At 37.4% G+C, this 14,470-nt stretch overlaps 1 protein-coding gene across 1 annotated transcript in view; it reads right to left on the bottom strand.

The window, feature by feature from the left end:
• Positions 1–2,631: 2,631 nt before the first annotated feature.
• gc (GC vitamin D binding protein) overlaps positions 2,632–14,470 on the bottom strand; it is a 117,696-nt gene continuing 105,857 nt past the window's right edge. Inside the window, exons 12-13 of the mRNA XM_028805562.2 lie at positions 13,772–13,825; positions 2,632–2,888 (exon numbers count right to left, since the gene is read on the bottom strand). Of these exons, the coding sequence (XP_028661395.1) occupies positions 13,772–13,825 (54 nt within the window). The 3' untranslated portion in view covers positions 2,632–2,888. The remainder of the gene's footprint in view (positions 2,889–13,771; positions 13,826–14,470) is intronic.

Raw genomic sequence — 14,470 nt, 5'->3', positions numbered from 1 at the left:
TCTGAACCTCAACTATTTGTGTGTCCAGTCACATCTTTTTTTTTCTTTTCTTTCTATTTTTAGAGTACAGTACGGCAAGAGTCAGGGACTCGGCTCCTTTCTTTGTTGACATCATTTTGAGAACCCTGTGGCCATCATGTTTTTTTGAATGGGTAAAACTGTCAGTCGGGACCATGTACTGTACACTTATAGTCTGAGCACCCAGGTCGTGACATATCAATCAAACCAAATGTGTTCATACAGTTTGAGCACGTATATGACTGGCGACTCTATCATGCAATGTGAGTAGTCTCTTTCTCAAGGACTTCGAAAAAGTTGTGCAGTGTATGATAAGCACAGCATAATATCCTGACTTCAAATTCTTCTATATCAATCTGAATCTATCTACAGTAAGTACAGCCCTGTGATGGACTGACATTATTCTGAATGTTTACTGCCTTATTCCCAGTACCGCTAAAATAGGCTGCAGCCCCCTTACAAACCTGAACTGGATTATAAGTAATTTTGAAGTATATTTAAGGGTTTTCTGGATATAGGCCTTTTGCTATTAGTCTGAAGTCATGTCAAGCTAAACAGCAGGGCAGTGCATGCTGGGGAAACTGGAACATGAAGTGGAATTGTAAACAGTTTTGCTTAGCTTTGAATCTGAGAAAACTAACCTTGAGCTTAGTGATAATGGCGTCTTGTAACTTTTTGATGTACATAATGTCAATGTGTTTTGAGAAACTGTAAAACGTCAGCACATCCTCCCACTAAACATGACAAAGTGAGGCAGGGGGCTTTGGTGAGAAGTTGGGGGTGGGGGAAGGTGGCTTTGTTTTAACAAAAACTGACACTTTCTGAGAGCTCTATCTCTCTCTGTATGTATATATATATATATATATATATATATATATATATCTTCATTTTGGTTGAGGACATTTATTTTGCAGTAAAGGAACTAGACCACCTGGGATGTTCATTAGTACTCTGCAGTTGCCAATGGGACTATGTGAATACTTAACCCACCAAAGGTTCCATAATTCTATATATCACTTTGTACTTGCTGTTATCAGTCTTGACTCAAATAAATACAGTGAGCGAAAGCTTAAAGTCATTGTCTCTATCTGTGTGCTGCTAGTTGACTGGGGCATTAGACTGTTCATTCACTGTCCATCTGCGGCTACTTAATGGCTCATAGGATTACCTTATTGAAGCCCTCTATTGGTGGAAAACTGGGTTGAAGAAAACGTGTGAAATGAAAGACACCCCAGATAGGTAGAAGACTGTCGTAGAGGTCCAGAGTTTGATACACATGGGGTACAACACAGACAGTTACACAGACAGGTAAGAGGTTACTGGTAAAAGTTACAGAGCTGATTTTCACATTCTTTCTATCCCCCATCTGGAAAAGACCTTAAAGCCAACGTCACATTATGTGGGGTATGTCACACTTGTCAACCGCGGTGGTTGATCTCATCGCTGGATTATGTCAACCTAAACGACTGAAAATTGCTATCCCTGTCATATTTAGCAATTGTGTGATGATTTTCCAGCATAGGCTTGCTTGCTTCTTTTTGTAAAAGCCAATGACTTGCTGCCTGTTGGAGCTGGAGCTGTATGAATGGTTAACAGTTAAAAACAGTTCAGCCGCAATCTCTGCCTTTTTTCCTTTCTGTTATGTTACGTAAAGAACAAGATATCAGGTGGTCCAAAGTACCCATTTTCCAATTCCTCTTTGCTGCATTATATGAATCATACCTCTGGATGAGCATTCATTGGCTGACAGCTCTTTTTCTCACAGAGCTCACCTCTATAACCAAAGAAATTTGATTATATTTGAGTGAGTCATAGATTACATTGGTGTGAGTCACATTATGCCACTGGATTCACTGGAGCGTGGAAAGACGTCTAATGTGACATGGCCTTAAGAGGTTAGATAGTACCTTACGTGTTAGGTTGTTTAAGGTAATGTGGCTATTTGTGTCATATTAAGCAATAACGATTACCGCTTCCTTTTACAATATTATTTGTTTGTAATGCTATTTTATTCAGATGAGCCTAACTAAATAACATTCCATGCTAATGAAGTTCTAATGGTAAAGTAAGTGTATTGTGGAGCCTAGCTGTTTTTGCAGGAAAGTGTAAGCACACTTTACCCTTAGAAAAGAAGGCAAAAGCCAGGAAGGGCTTATTTTGTTATTTGATTTATTAGTACAGGGAGTCAAGCATTTTCTTGGAGTCCTGCATAATTATAGACAGTAAATGGTAATAAGAAGATACAACCTTGTTTTTAGCTATAATAACATTGAAACAGCATATTCCAGGATGCTGATTAAAAATAAAAAAATGTTTCCTCTTTCTATTTTTCTCATTGGTCATCTGTTAATGTCATGCCATTACCACACTCACAATGACTCAGTATGTTTAAAAAATGAATGCCTTTAACTGGGTCCTGATTGTACTGTATATTTAGTTTTTGAATGTGTACATAATAAACACTAAATTTTAATGCAGAATACTCATTCTCTATTTACATACCGGAAATTTTGGTAAACAGCAATAGTTGTAATCAGTCAGGACCCTTAACAATCAATGGGAAGTTTTATTTCCACTACTGGATTAATGCATTACAATAAAACAAATAGACTGTTTTTCAGTTGCTGTTTTTTATTTGTTACCATGAATATTCAATTTTCATTTCTGTTCTTTTATTTGTATCACCAAACTTAACATTAAAATTCTTATGACAAACATTATGCAATAGAGCACCACTTTGCGCAACAAGCCAAAATCCAAAAAAAGGCTGAAACATAGGAATGTATGGTGTTCAAAATGCAGTAATTTGAATGTGACGACTTCCAGAATAAGTCTTTCAGAGCTTCACAAATTGTTACGGCAGCACAATCCTAAAAATGCAAAGAGAACAAACACAGAAATCAAAGAGGTATCAAGAAATAGATGAGGTATGAGCTCATCATAATTCTGTGGATAGAAAAAGAAATGTTCTGAGAACTGCCAAAAAATCAAAGGCTGTGGCACCTTCTTGAGAACTGAAACATACTTTTGAAAATCTTTTTATACATTCTTTTTTGTAACTTCTTCATCAAAACATTATGACAATAATATAGTTATATTTATGACTGATGCAAACCAACACTGCTGAATTAAATATTCAAAGAACACAGTGCAAAACACAGTCTCGTCTAGAGACCAGTGAAGAATTGTAGACACAACACATTGTCAACAACTGAACAATATAAATAGAATATCTGAATTTCAATGCTTAGCCATGTTCTACATAGTACAAGAAACAGAATATATATAGACCAATACAAATATTTTGAAACATCCATGAAATTAACAATTTTAGGACATTTGTAATAAAAAGATGCGCACTTCACAATCTTAACACATCAGAGTATCTTTGATATCACTGATGAAAATGACACTGATCAGACAGATTGGAAAAAGCTGCATGTCTTTGCAAGTGAAGAGAATGACTTACCTTAAATTTGTTTGCTTTATCAATTTTAACAAATCAAAAATGACAAAACACTGTCTCAATCTATTCATACATTATATGCAGTAGGTTTCATCACAGAATGAGTATACACTTATGGAGCAAATGTATGGAACATCTGTACACCTGCTTGTCCATGCAGTTATCGAATCAGCCAATCATGTGGCAGCAGCACAAAACATAAACTCAAGCAGATACAAGTATGGGGCTTCACTTAATCCTCACACCAAACACCCGAATTGGGAAAAAAAAGGGATCTCAATGATTTCCACCATGGCATGGTTGTTAGTGCCAGATGACTGTTTAGAGTATTTCTAGAACTGCTGATCTCCTGAGATTTTCATGCACAACAGTCTCTAGAGTTTACTCAGAATGTAAACTCTAGTGAGTGACAGTTCTGTGGATGGAAGCACTTAGTTGACGAGAGAGGTCAGAAGCGAATGGCCAGACTGGTTCCAGCTACCAAAAAAACTATGGTAACTTATATAACCATTCTGTACAACTGTGGTAAGCAGAAAAGCACCTCGTAATGCACAACATGTGGAACCCTGAAGACAGTAGAAGACCATGTTGGGCTCCATTTCTGTCAGCCAAGAACAGAAAGCTGAGGCAGCAGTGGACACACGCTCAACAAAACTGGACTGCTTAAGACTGGAAAAACAGAGCCCTGTCTGTTGAATCTCGCTTTCTGCTGAGGCACACAGATGGAAGGGCCAGAATCTGGCATCCACAGCATGAATCCATGCACCCAACCTACCTTATGTCAATGGTCCAGGATGTTGGTTGGTGGTGGACCTGTTAATACCAATTCATTATTGCTTGACTACCACAGGCTATTTGAGTACTGCTGCCGACTATTGCCATCCCTTCATGACCTCAATTTACTCATCTTCAAATGGCTACCTCCAGCATGATAGCATACCATGTCACAAATAAAAAGTCATCTTAAACTCGCATCATGAAGATGGCAATGAGTTCAGTGTTCTTCAGTGGCCTTCCCACTCATTGTATCTGAATCCATTAGAACACTTTTGGGATGTAAAAGAATGGAAAATTTACAACATGAATGCGCAGCTGGCAAATCTGCAGAAATTGCTTGATGAACCCATGTCAACATGGACCAGAATCTCAAAGGAATACTTCAGATGTTTTGTGGAACCCATGCCATGAACAAATGAGGCTGTTTTGAAGGCAAAAGGAGACCCTACCCAGTGTAGTGGTTTTAATAATTTGCTTAGTGAGTGGATTTTAATTTGCAAAATGAAAAAAGTGTATTCATTTCTCTTTTTTGTTGCCCACGTATTCTTAAAAATGCATGGCTTTGTAAATATCATTTTTAAAATTACATTGATAATAATAATAATGTAATTTTCTGCAAAAAATATAAAATTATAAAATAGAAATTTAAAACTTTTCAAAAATTGAACATTTTTTTGCACTCTAAATTAAGATGAATTGTTTGATTAAAATTAGAAGATACAGAATATCTATATGACACAAGGAAATATTAGTTAACTAGTGAAACACGTGGACCTCCAGTTACGCCAGATCCATCCCAGTACAAAAAGCTAGAAATAAACAAAAGTAAATTCTCTGCCTGCTGTTTAACAACATAGGAACGTACAATTCCTTACTAATTCTGAACATGTGTTTACCATGTACTGGGGAATTATCAATAGATGAGCAAGCAGGAATGGTGCTTTAATTAAAATGAACTTTTTTGCCCACCAGGTTACTGCTACCTAAACTTGTTTGAATTTTTGGAATGTATCAGATAATAAGCTTTCGATTAAGACAAAGATCAAGATTCTAGCCCCAGTAATAGTGCGATAGACCGACAAACAGACAGACAGACATTAGCAGTGTATGCATACAGACACTGTATATATAATACTGTAGATTAAATGACTCATTCAATAACAATTTTCAATCAAATATGGCTTATATTTAGAATTTCGTGAGTGCTATGGTGGTCTCTAAGTCTGAGAGATTTATAATTGAGAATTATCCTGCACTGTTCAGTTCCATAGATCAGTGGTTTATAAATTCAGTCCTATTTATTTTTACAGAAGCAAACAGATAAACTTACTTATTTTTTTTCAAACATATAATCAGAAATGAACTCAGTACACAGTCTTGGTTTTAGTGGTTCTAATAGAATCTTTGCACACTGTATTTTAGGATTTAACGTACAGAGATTCAGTTGTACAGTAAGTTGCATGATATGATGACGGGTCAATGTGCTGCCACAGCAATAATAACAGACCACACTGACTCTGGCAGATGTGCAAATGCATTTCTAATCTAAATATATAAGTTTTAAGGTTACTAAATGTACAACCAAACAGGTGCCAAACAGAGATACTATTTTCCTTTACATTCTTCAGTGATGCACTGTCTAATTTAGGTTGTTTTTTGAGGTAAAAGCCTTACACCTTAAAATGTCAAAGAGAACACAGAGGTGTGCAGTTCAGTCCTGGACTGAAACCAAAATACAAAGAGAAAAAAGACTACGAAACATCAAAAGAGAGCATGCCACCTACATGTTTTGATGACCTAACAAGAGTCATGCAAACAAGCAATTGTCACACCTGAGGAGGCCTAAAAAGCAAAAGGCATTGGTTTAATTTTCTTCACAGCAGAATTCACTTTTGCTCATTTTTTTCCTTTCTCATGGATATACTTTAATCAGACTAACTACGAGGGGTTTCCCCTGTGCAAAAAGCACATCTTTGTAGTGCAGGCCCCCCTCCTTTGTTCTTCAATGTCATTCAAGTAAAGCACACTAAAAATCAGCTCTTAGCCATCAGTGTGATAATCACTGCCTGTACAATCACAGTTATAATTTTTCTAAAAGTAAACATTCTCCTTTCTCAATCAAATTCCATTTAAGTCTATACTGAAAATTATTCCAGAGCCATATAAAAAAATAATGTAGCACTGAGAACTTAATATAACTTGCTCATTATTTTTAAATAGAGAAGATAACTTTAGAGGTGTTGGATAAATAATGACACTGAAAGCATATCATTTACATACAACATATGGCAGTTCTAAATTAACATAATTATCATAATAGGTCACATAGTTAATATTATGGGTGTAATCAATGAAGTTTAACTTTAAGTCTCATTATACTATTTATTGGTCCATTCAGGATTCTACCACAACTGACATAATGCTATTACCGGTACTTAGAAATGAGTGATTTTTTGAAGTAAGTTAATAGTAATGTGTCTGAAAGGTATACAGTAAAATAAGTAAAAGGCTTTACTAATGTATTTGTTTCTCATACTCAGAATAATGCCAATATGATTTTTTTAATAAAGCACATAAGGTAGTGATCAGCCTAGGAAGAACAAAAAGTAAAAAGGAAAAGCAATAAAACAAGAAATCCTACTACTTGTTTATCTCGTGAGCCCTTTTTATTAGGACAAGTGAGTCACCAAGTTACCCATCTCATAAACACTACCAAGAGACACTCACTATCCTCATCTCCCATTCTTATCTGTATACTTCTCATCTTCTGATTTTAGTCACGTCCATCAAACTTTGTCCCAAACTTGCCTCTTAATTCCAGACTCACATTACCTTTGGTTTAATACAGCTTTTTTCATTTCAGAATCACACCTTGAGTTACGGGCAGCTCTCTTTAGCCACAGGAAGTTAAAACTACAGGAAAACCATGCTAGCAATCCCTATGTGCTTCCTGGGTAGCTCTTGTGGGGCCAGGTTTACCCATCAGCCTCTAAACTTTTTGTCTTCTTATACAAGCAGTCATTCTAATCAGTAACCGTGTGTCTTGTACCAAGTGGGCAGGAAAATACTGGCCTCCTCTCCTTGGTGTTATTATTAAATAAGAAACATCATAACAGTATTCTCAGTCTACAGGTCTTATGGTTTCTTGCCTGCTCTCCTCAGTTGTATCTAAGTCAGTAAAGATGGGCCTCCTTCCTATGCTGAGGTCGTTGCACGTTTTACTTATATGTTTCCATTCACACTTTTTGGGTATACTGTCGCCTAGTTGCTGATGTGTTTTACCCCTGGCACACTGAAGCACTTTATCATCACCATTGTGGTTCTTTTGGTTTTCCTGCAGAACTACTCCTTTGGTAATCAGGTGCCAGCCATGCCCCAGTCAGGAGAAGAAACATTCACAGTCCATTAACATTTTGTTAATCTACTCTCTATATATAAAATCCTAAGCCTAAAAGTGCAACGATTTTATGTGATGTTTTTTGTCATGCTTTATATTGGGCTTATTTTAAAACCTACATATATATGTTTGGTATTATTCTTTTCAGAATTTATCGAACTTTAATGTGATGTTCTTAGATTTTCAGATTCTGATTCCATTATTAAATTATAAGCTAAAAAATATCAAGAACTCACGTCCCATGAGATGAGACTTTGTGCCAAGAGACTTAACCATGCCGGGGCTGGAAAACAAAAGAGAAAGAGTAGGACAGCTGTACAGGCTTTTAAATGTTGGAAACACGAGACGCAGATCACGCAGCAAGGCAGCAGCAGCAAGCCAGCAGCTGATCGAGCAAAGAGGAGGTAAAAAAAACCTCTTTGTTTCCCATTGTATCACCGTTTAAGAGGGGGTTTCGGAGGAGCGACCACATTTCCTTGGGGTGCGTTCAGCCCCACTTTTCACAACAAGAGCGGCAGAGAAGCTAAGTGGCTGGTGTGTAGCGCAAGCTGTTGGCGAGCGAAGTGAGCAGGGGGTGAACCCCCTAGTAGAATATAAACGATATGGCCATAATTTAGCTAATCCACACTTAAATATGAAGGATTTATTTTCATGTAACACCTCTCTATAGTGAAAATTTGGTAATATATGTTTCTTTAAACTGAAACACAGGAAGATTTGGTGGCCTGCAAAGGGACAAACAATGAGTCAGAGGTCATAACCAAACCAGTAACCTTGTTACACTTCATGGAAACAACTTACATCGAAATAAAGTTTACTTAAGATATTATGGGTTGATGCTAAATAACATATACTGTAACATTTACTTTTGGCAAAAGAAAAGATCTTAGTTGTGGATTTTAGTTTTGCATTTAACACAATCATAACAGAGCTTCTCCACAGCAAATGTCTCAGCATGCATGTGGACTATGCTACACGTCTCTGGATCTTTGAGTTTCTAAATAACTGATGTCAGACAATGAAGATGAGCAAACATGTGACTCTGAGAACAGGGTCCCCTCTGGGTTGCATTCTGCCTCCTCTCCTTTTCTTTCTCTATACCAATGTACTCAAAGTGCTATCCACACAGGGAGGAACCGGGAAGCGAACCCACAATCTCCTTACTGCAAAGCAGCAGCACTACCACTGCGCCTCACAGGTGGTGCAGTGGTAGTGCTGCTGCTTTGCAGTAAGGAGATTGTGGGTTCGCTTCCCGGTTCCTCCCTGTGTGGATAGTGCTTTGAGTACTGAGAAAAGTGCTATACTGTATAAATGTAATGAATTATTATTATTATTAATGACTGCACCTTCTGTGAGACATCTGTTCAATTGCTGATGTTTGCTGATGGCATCACCTTGATTGATCTGATGACAGATGGAGATGAGGTGCTAGGGAGAATGTAGATGGGTTGGTTGGTGAATTGGTGCACCCACAACAATCATGAATTCCCTTAAAACAGTAGAAATTATTGTGGATTTTAGGAGACACTCCCTACATCCTACTACCCTAGTTATGAATGATGTCACTGTGGACAGTGTGGAATCATTTACATTTCTTGGTACTATTGCTCATAGTCTGAAATTGGATGAAAAACATAAATGCTTGTATCAAAAAAGCTGAGGAGTGGATGTGCTTTTTTTTGCTCCTTAAAATTAAAAAATTTAACTTGCCCAAATCAGTGTTGGTATACATTTATAGAGCTGTCACTGAAAGCATTCTCAGTTCCTCTATAAATTGTCTGGCATGGAAATGCATCTGCTCACTCTGAACATAAACTGCACCATGATCCTCGGACAGTAGAAGAGATTATAAACCTTGAACCGGACTCCACTGAGGTCCTAAATACATACATGAAGGGTCAGGGAATGTGCTAGAAATTTAATCAAAGGTTACACTTATCTGGGCATCCATCTCTTTCAGTTATTATCATCAAGGAAATGTTCCTGGTTCCTAAAGGCAAGAGCTACTGGACAAAGAAACAGTTTCTTTGCTGCTGCAGAGTTTAACAGAGTCTCTGATTCATATCTGTCTTTCATTATTTCTATTCTCCTCCACTCAATATTATAATAAATTGACTTTATTTTGTACTTATTTGTTTTTTTTACTACTGTCTATAATTGTGATGCTGTTATTTATTGTTTACTGTGCTGTTTACTGTAACTCTGTGTACCTTGTAATGTTCAACCTGAGCAATGTTTCCTTTTCTGCAGTGTCGATGATGTGTGCCGTTTAATTTTCTTAAAGTTTTGGTCAATAATGTGGATCCCCCTTGTTTTTTTCTGTTCGTCGTTAATGTCTGTGAACTTTTGTCTGATTATGTCTCCTCTTCAGAATTCTCCTAACCTAACCCAGTACTACAATCTTTGAAGGAAATGAGGGAAACTTGTTTTACTTATGCCAGCACACATGCTCAGATAAGTAGACTTTGAGCTTTATAACAGCATTGAATGACTCCTGACACCAGAACTGATGCTATGAACAGGCATAAATAGCTCCTTCCTGCCAGGCATTCAACAGAAAAGGAAAACTAATATAAGCTAGCAGTGAGGAAAAATATGTATATGTAAGGTGAGTTGGCATCTAGAACTGAACACTAAATTAGTAAAGATGCTTCAATTTCAGGTATTGTTGTAATTGTTAATAGCTTTAGAGGGTTGCTATTGTAATGCATACAGAGGACAGTGAAATTCTTACTTGCAAGTGCTAATTAACATGCAACATGTCATTAGTCTCCAGTGTCATGATAAGTGTGTATAACTACTTTACCTTATATTATAGAAGCCAGAAATAAAATTTTACAGTACAGTATTTTACTTTGTTGTGATTGTGTTTACAGTATAAAGCTGAACTATCTTACCTGGCAAAGAAATGCACTGCCACCTTTGATTTGCCAAATCATGTCGATTCGGTCTTTTAAAAAAATATTAGTCATAGTCTGATCTCCTTATTATCCAATCTACAGTATTTTAAATTTCTTTTGTGCTTCCCTTGTTTATTTTTGATTAATTAGGGATTTTGCATTATGGTGTATCTAAATCTGTTATTTTTCACTTTTACTTATATATTGGCTAAGTTATTATGTTTTAATGTTATATCATGACACCATTTTATTTTTCATGTGCACTGCCATTTTGAGGACATTTTGCACATAGTTATGATGTTAGGATATCATGGAAATCACGTCAAGTCAAGTTTATTGTTATGTGTAGTCAGTACAATGAAATTCTTATTTGCCTTTCTGCTCATCACAGTTAACAATAAAAAAATACCAACAAAAAGCACACAATGAAACCTTTACAATAAAACATAGCATACAACATATTGTGATGTGTTGGTCACAGACTTGTACGAGAGTGGAGGAGGTGAGTTCAGGTTTCTGAAAAAAGAAGGAGTTTTGTTGTTGTCAAGACAGAAATATGATCAAAGCATTCATCAAAACAGGAGCTGTCACAGCACAGCACAGCACATACAAAGACATCAAGCACGCAGTGGCATTGACGTCATCCTACATGAGCTCCCTTCTTCTGATTAAAAGAACAGATAGCCTTCCTCGGAGAGAAGACAGAAAGTGAGCACATGGCCAGGTCAATGGCCAGTTTTAAACGTTTCCTGCGTCAACCAGACATGTTTAGTGGGATGCCTTTGAACTTGCACTTGCACTGGTAGTAGACAACCAGTTCCTGCCTGCATTAACCAAGTGTCAGTGCACAGTGTAGTTGGGGGGGTTGTCTCAAAAATCTCACATGTACTAAAATCAAGTCAAGCAAAGTTTATTGTTTTGTGTACCCAGTATAACAAATTTCTTACTTGCCTTTCTGCTCATCAAAGAGCATATAACACATATATTGGTCACACATGGCGGCACGGTGGCGCAGTGGGTAGCGCTGCTGCCTCGCAGTTGGGAGACCTGGGGACCTGGGTTCGCTTCCCGGGTCCTCCCTGCGTGGAGTTTGCATGTTCTCCCCGTGTCTGCGTGGGTTTCCTCCGGGTGCTCCGGTTTCCTCCCACAGTCCAAAGACATGCAGGTTAGGTGGATTGGCGTTTCTAAATTGGCCCTAGTGTATGCTTGGTGTGTGGGTGTGTGTGTGTGTGTCCTGCAGTGGGTTGGCACCCTGCCCAGGATTGGTTCCTGCCTTGTGCCCTGTGTTGGCTGGGATTGGCTCCAGCAGTCCCCCGTGACCCTGTGTTCGGATTCAGCGGGTTGGAAAATGGATGGATGGATGGTCACACATGTGAGCATTAGGATTATCTCAGGCGTAATGGTTTGGACTATTTTAAGGGGAAGGAAATGAGTGATGCATTTCTGTTCTCCTTAGAATGAAAAAAAAGCCACCAGAAGGATGACTTGTTTCTCTTCTGGGATTCATAACACAGCATTTGGATCACCCCCACTGTTGCTGTGTGTTTAAATAAAGGCTCCAATTCTGTTTCTTCAAGTTGAAGAATAAAATCTGTTTGCAAGTACCCTCCTGGCAGTCCTTTTGTGCTACTCAGAAGCATTAATGCAATAAGTAACACCAGAAGCGAGATTGCACAAAATGGGAACTTATCAACAGCAGAAGACTCCATACTATCCTCAGGGCCAGCATATCCGTTTTTAGCCTGATCCAGAAGACAGGGCTCCTGTTCCTATTCGTGCCAGAGATATGCTACAAAAAATGTCCTTGTCTGATGATGCTGTGTGCTTTCTACTTAAATTTGAGTGCCAAGCTGTGATGATGATATGCTGGGGAAGAAGAAACTGGGCTGCCATCCTGGCCACTCTATTGACTGTAGATGCTCAGCAAGTTATTCAAAATATTACTCTGGATAGGTTGGATAATTACGACTTTAAGAAGCAGCAAATTCTTCGTTGTACTTCTATGAGATCTCTCGTCATGGGACTTAAGTTCTGAATTTGACAGATTTATCCATATCACCCCATAATGGCAGAAACTCAAAACTTTGTGAACCTTATCCAAAGCTGGCTCCATGATGATTCTGTGGTGCGTATCACAGAGGAGGTTACCATGGGCAGGATGCTGAACAGAATAAGCAGTGAGCTCCATGATGAGATGCTTAAAAGCAATGTATGGACCCTGATGGGTCTAGCCAGGAGATTCAGTTGTTTGCAGGCCACTTGAAGAGAGAGAGACTACCCTAGACTGACACCTACACCAGAGCCACCATTCCACCAAAATAAACTACGAGATTAAAGCTGAATTCTCCACTTTAATCACAAAATAGACCTTTATTTTCTACACTGTGTTCCTATTTTTTCTTCTTTGTGCCTCAGAATACATTCTGATGCTGTTTTGCTGCGAAAGTGCAAAAAAACAAAAAACATGTTATAGTAAACAGAGACTCAGATGTCATGTTCCAACTAGAATGCACTGCGCCCCCTGGTTTTTGGCTGGTACTGCAACTCGGGCATGTGTCACGTTAATTTCTTAGGATGTGTACAGAAGATGCTTCAAATGAGCGCTGAGAATATGTGGCAGCCATGATGCGTGTGTGTACGCAATCTGAGCATAAACTATAAACTGGCCCTTAAAGGAAAACCATTTTAACTTTTCTACCCTTTAAAAAAACTTCATTATAACCTCAATTTTATCTTTCATTTCAAAAATTTCTACTAACAGTATACATGTTTATAAAAGAAATGAACATCATAATTTACATTATTTGGATATTTTATTTCTCAATACTTTTTGTCAAAACATCAAAGTAGTATTTACTCAGAGTAGGATTTATTCCTTGAAAAATAAAAATTGATCTTAATTATCAGATTTACAGTAGTAACAGTGATTTTTTTTCCATGTAAAACTTACTGTTACCAAGTAGTAATAAAACTTAACTAACATTTAGCAAAATACCTTAATGAATGATCTTGCATATTACTAATAACATTAAGTTGTATTTTATGTACTAAATTTTGTTTAATAATTAACTTTCAAATATAATAGAAACCTTCAAAGATTTCTAATATATTAAAATGTGATTGGGTTTGACTAACTCAAAATTGGAAAGAAAATGCTGTAATAATATTTTTATCTTTACTTTTTAGCAGTAAACCCTTTGAATGTATACTCACCTAAATTATAAAGCAAGGATTTTCTTTACAGGTGTTTCCAATCACTGCCTTTATCTGTGGAAAATAATAATTTGGATTTTTGTAAAACCAAATTGCACTTAAGACAAAATTATTCTGCAGGCTGTCTGACAAGAACAAGTACTTTCTCACTGGGTCTTCAGAAATGCATTCATCTACAGAATATGTAGTTAGTTACCAATGGCATGTCTGTGTGTAGCAAGACTAAAAGTGGACCTTTTAGCAGTGTAATTAAGTCCAAAAAATTGAGGCAATCTTTCAGGCAGTATACATGCAAAAGCTTTTAAACGCCTATTTCCAGGTATTGTTGTATATTGTGGTGAACTACACTTTTGGGTACAAAACAATAAGTGAATGTACAATCCACAGCCAGTGTTACACAAAAAATGAACAGGTGCAGCTCTGTGTTCCCTGTATGGTTTCAAGTGTATATGCTGTAATTTGTTCATAATAGCTTCAGCTGTCACACACATAAAGGCTGTGTAGATTTAGTTTGACTAGATACACTGCTTACTGTGCTTTGTGAGAAAATTTGGACCAAGCCAGAACATACAGAAGAGAATGCATATTTTAGCTTCTCTTGGAATACCTTGGAATTTCATAAGAGTGTGTGATGGCTATTGCTAGAGAAAAGAAAATGTAGACTGATCAGGATGAAAGATCAATGGGTTTCCTTTATGA

This window comes from Erpetoichthys calabaricus, chromosome 7, assembly GCF_900747795.2.
Source record: "Erpetoichthys calabaricus chromosome 7, fErpCal1.3, whole genome shotgun sequence".
NCBI lineage: Eukaryota > Metazoa > Chordata > Cladistia > Polypteriformes > Polypteridae > Erpetoichthys > Erpetoichthys calabaricus.
Note: the sequence above shows the minus strand (reverse complement) of the source record. Positions and strands in the feature narration are given on the sequence as shown.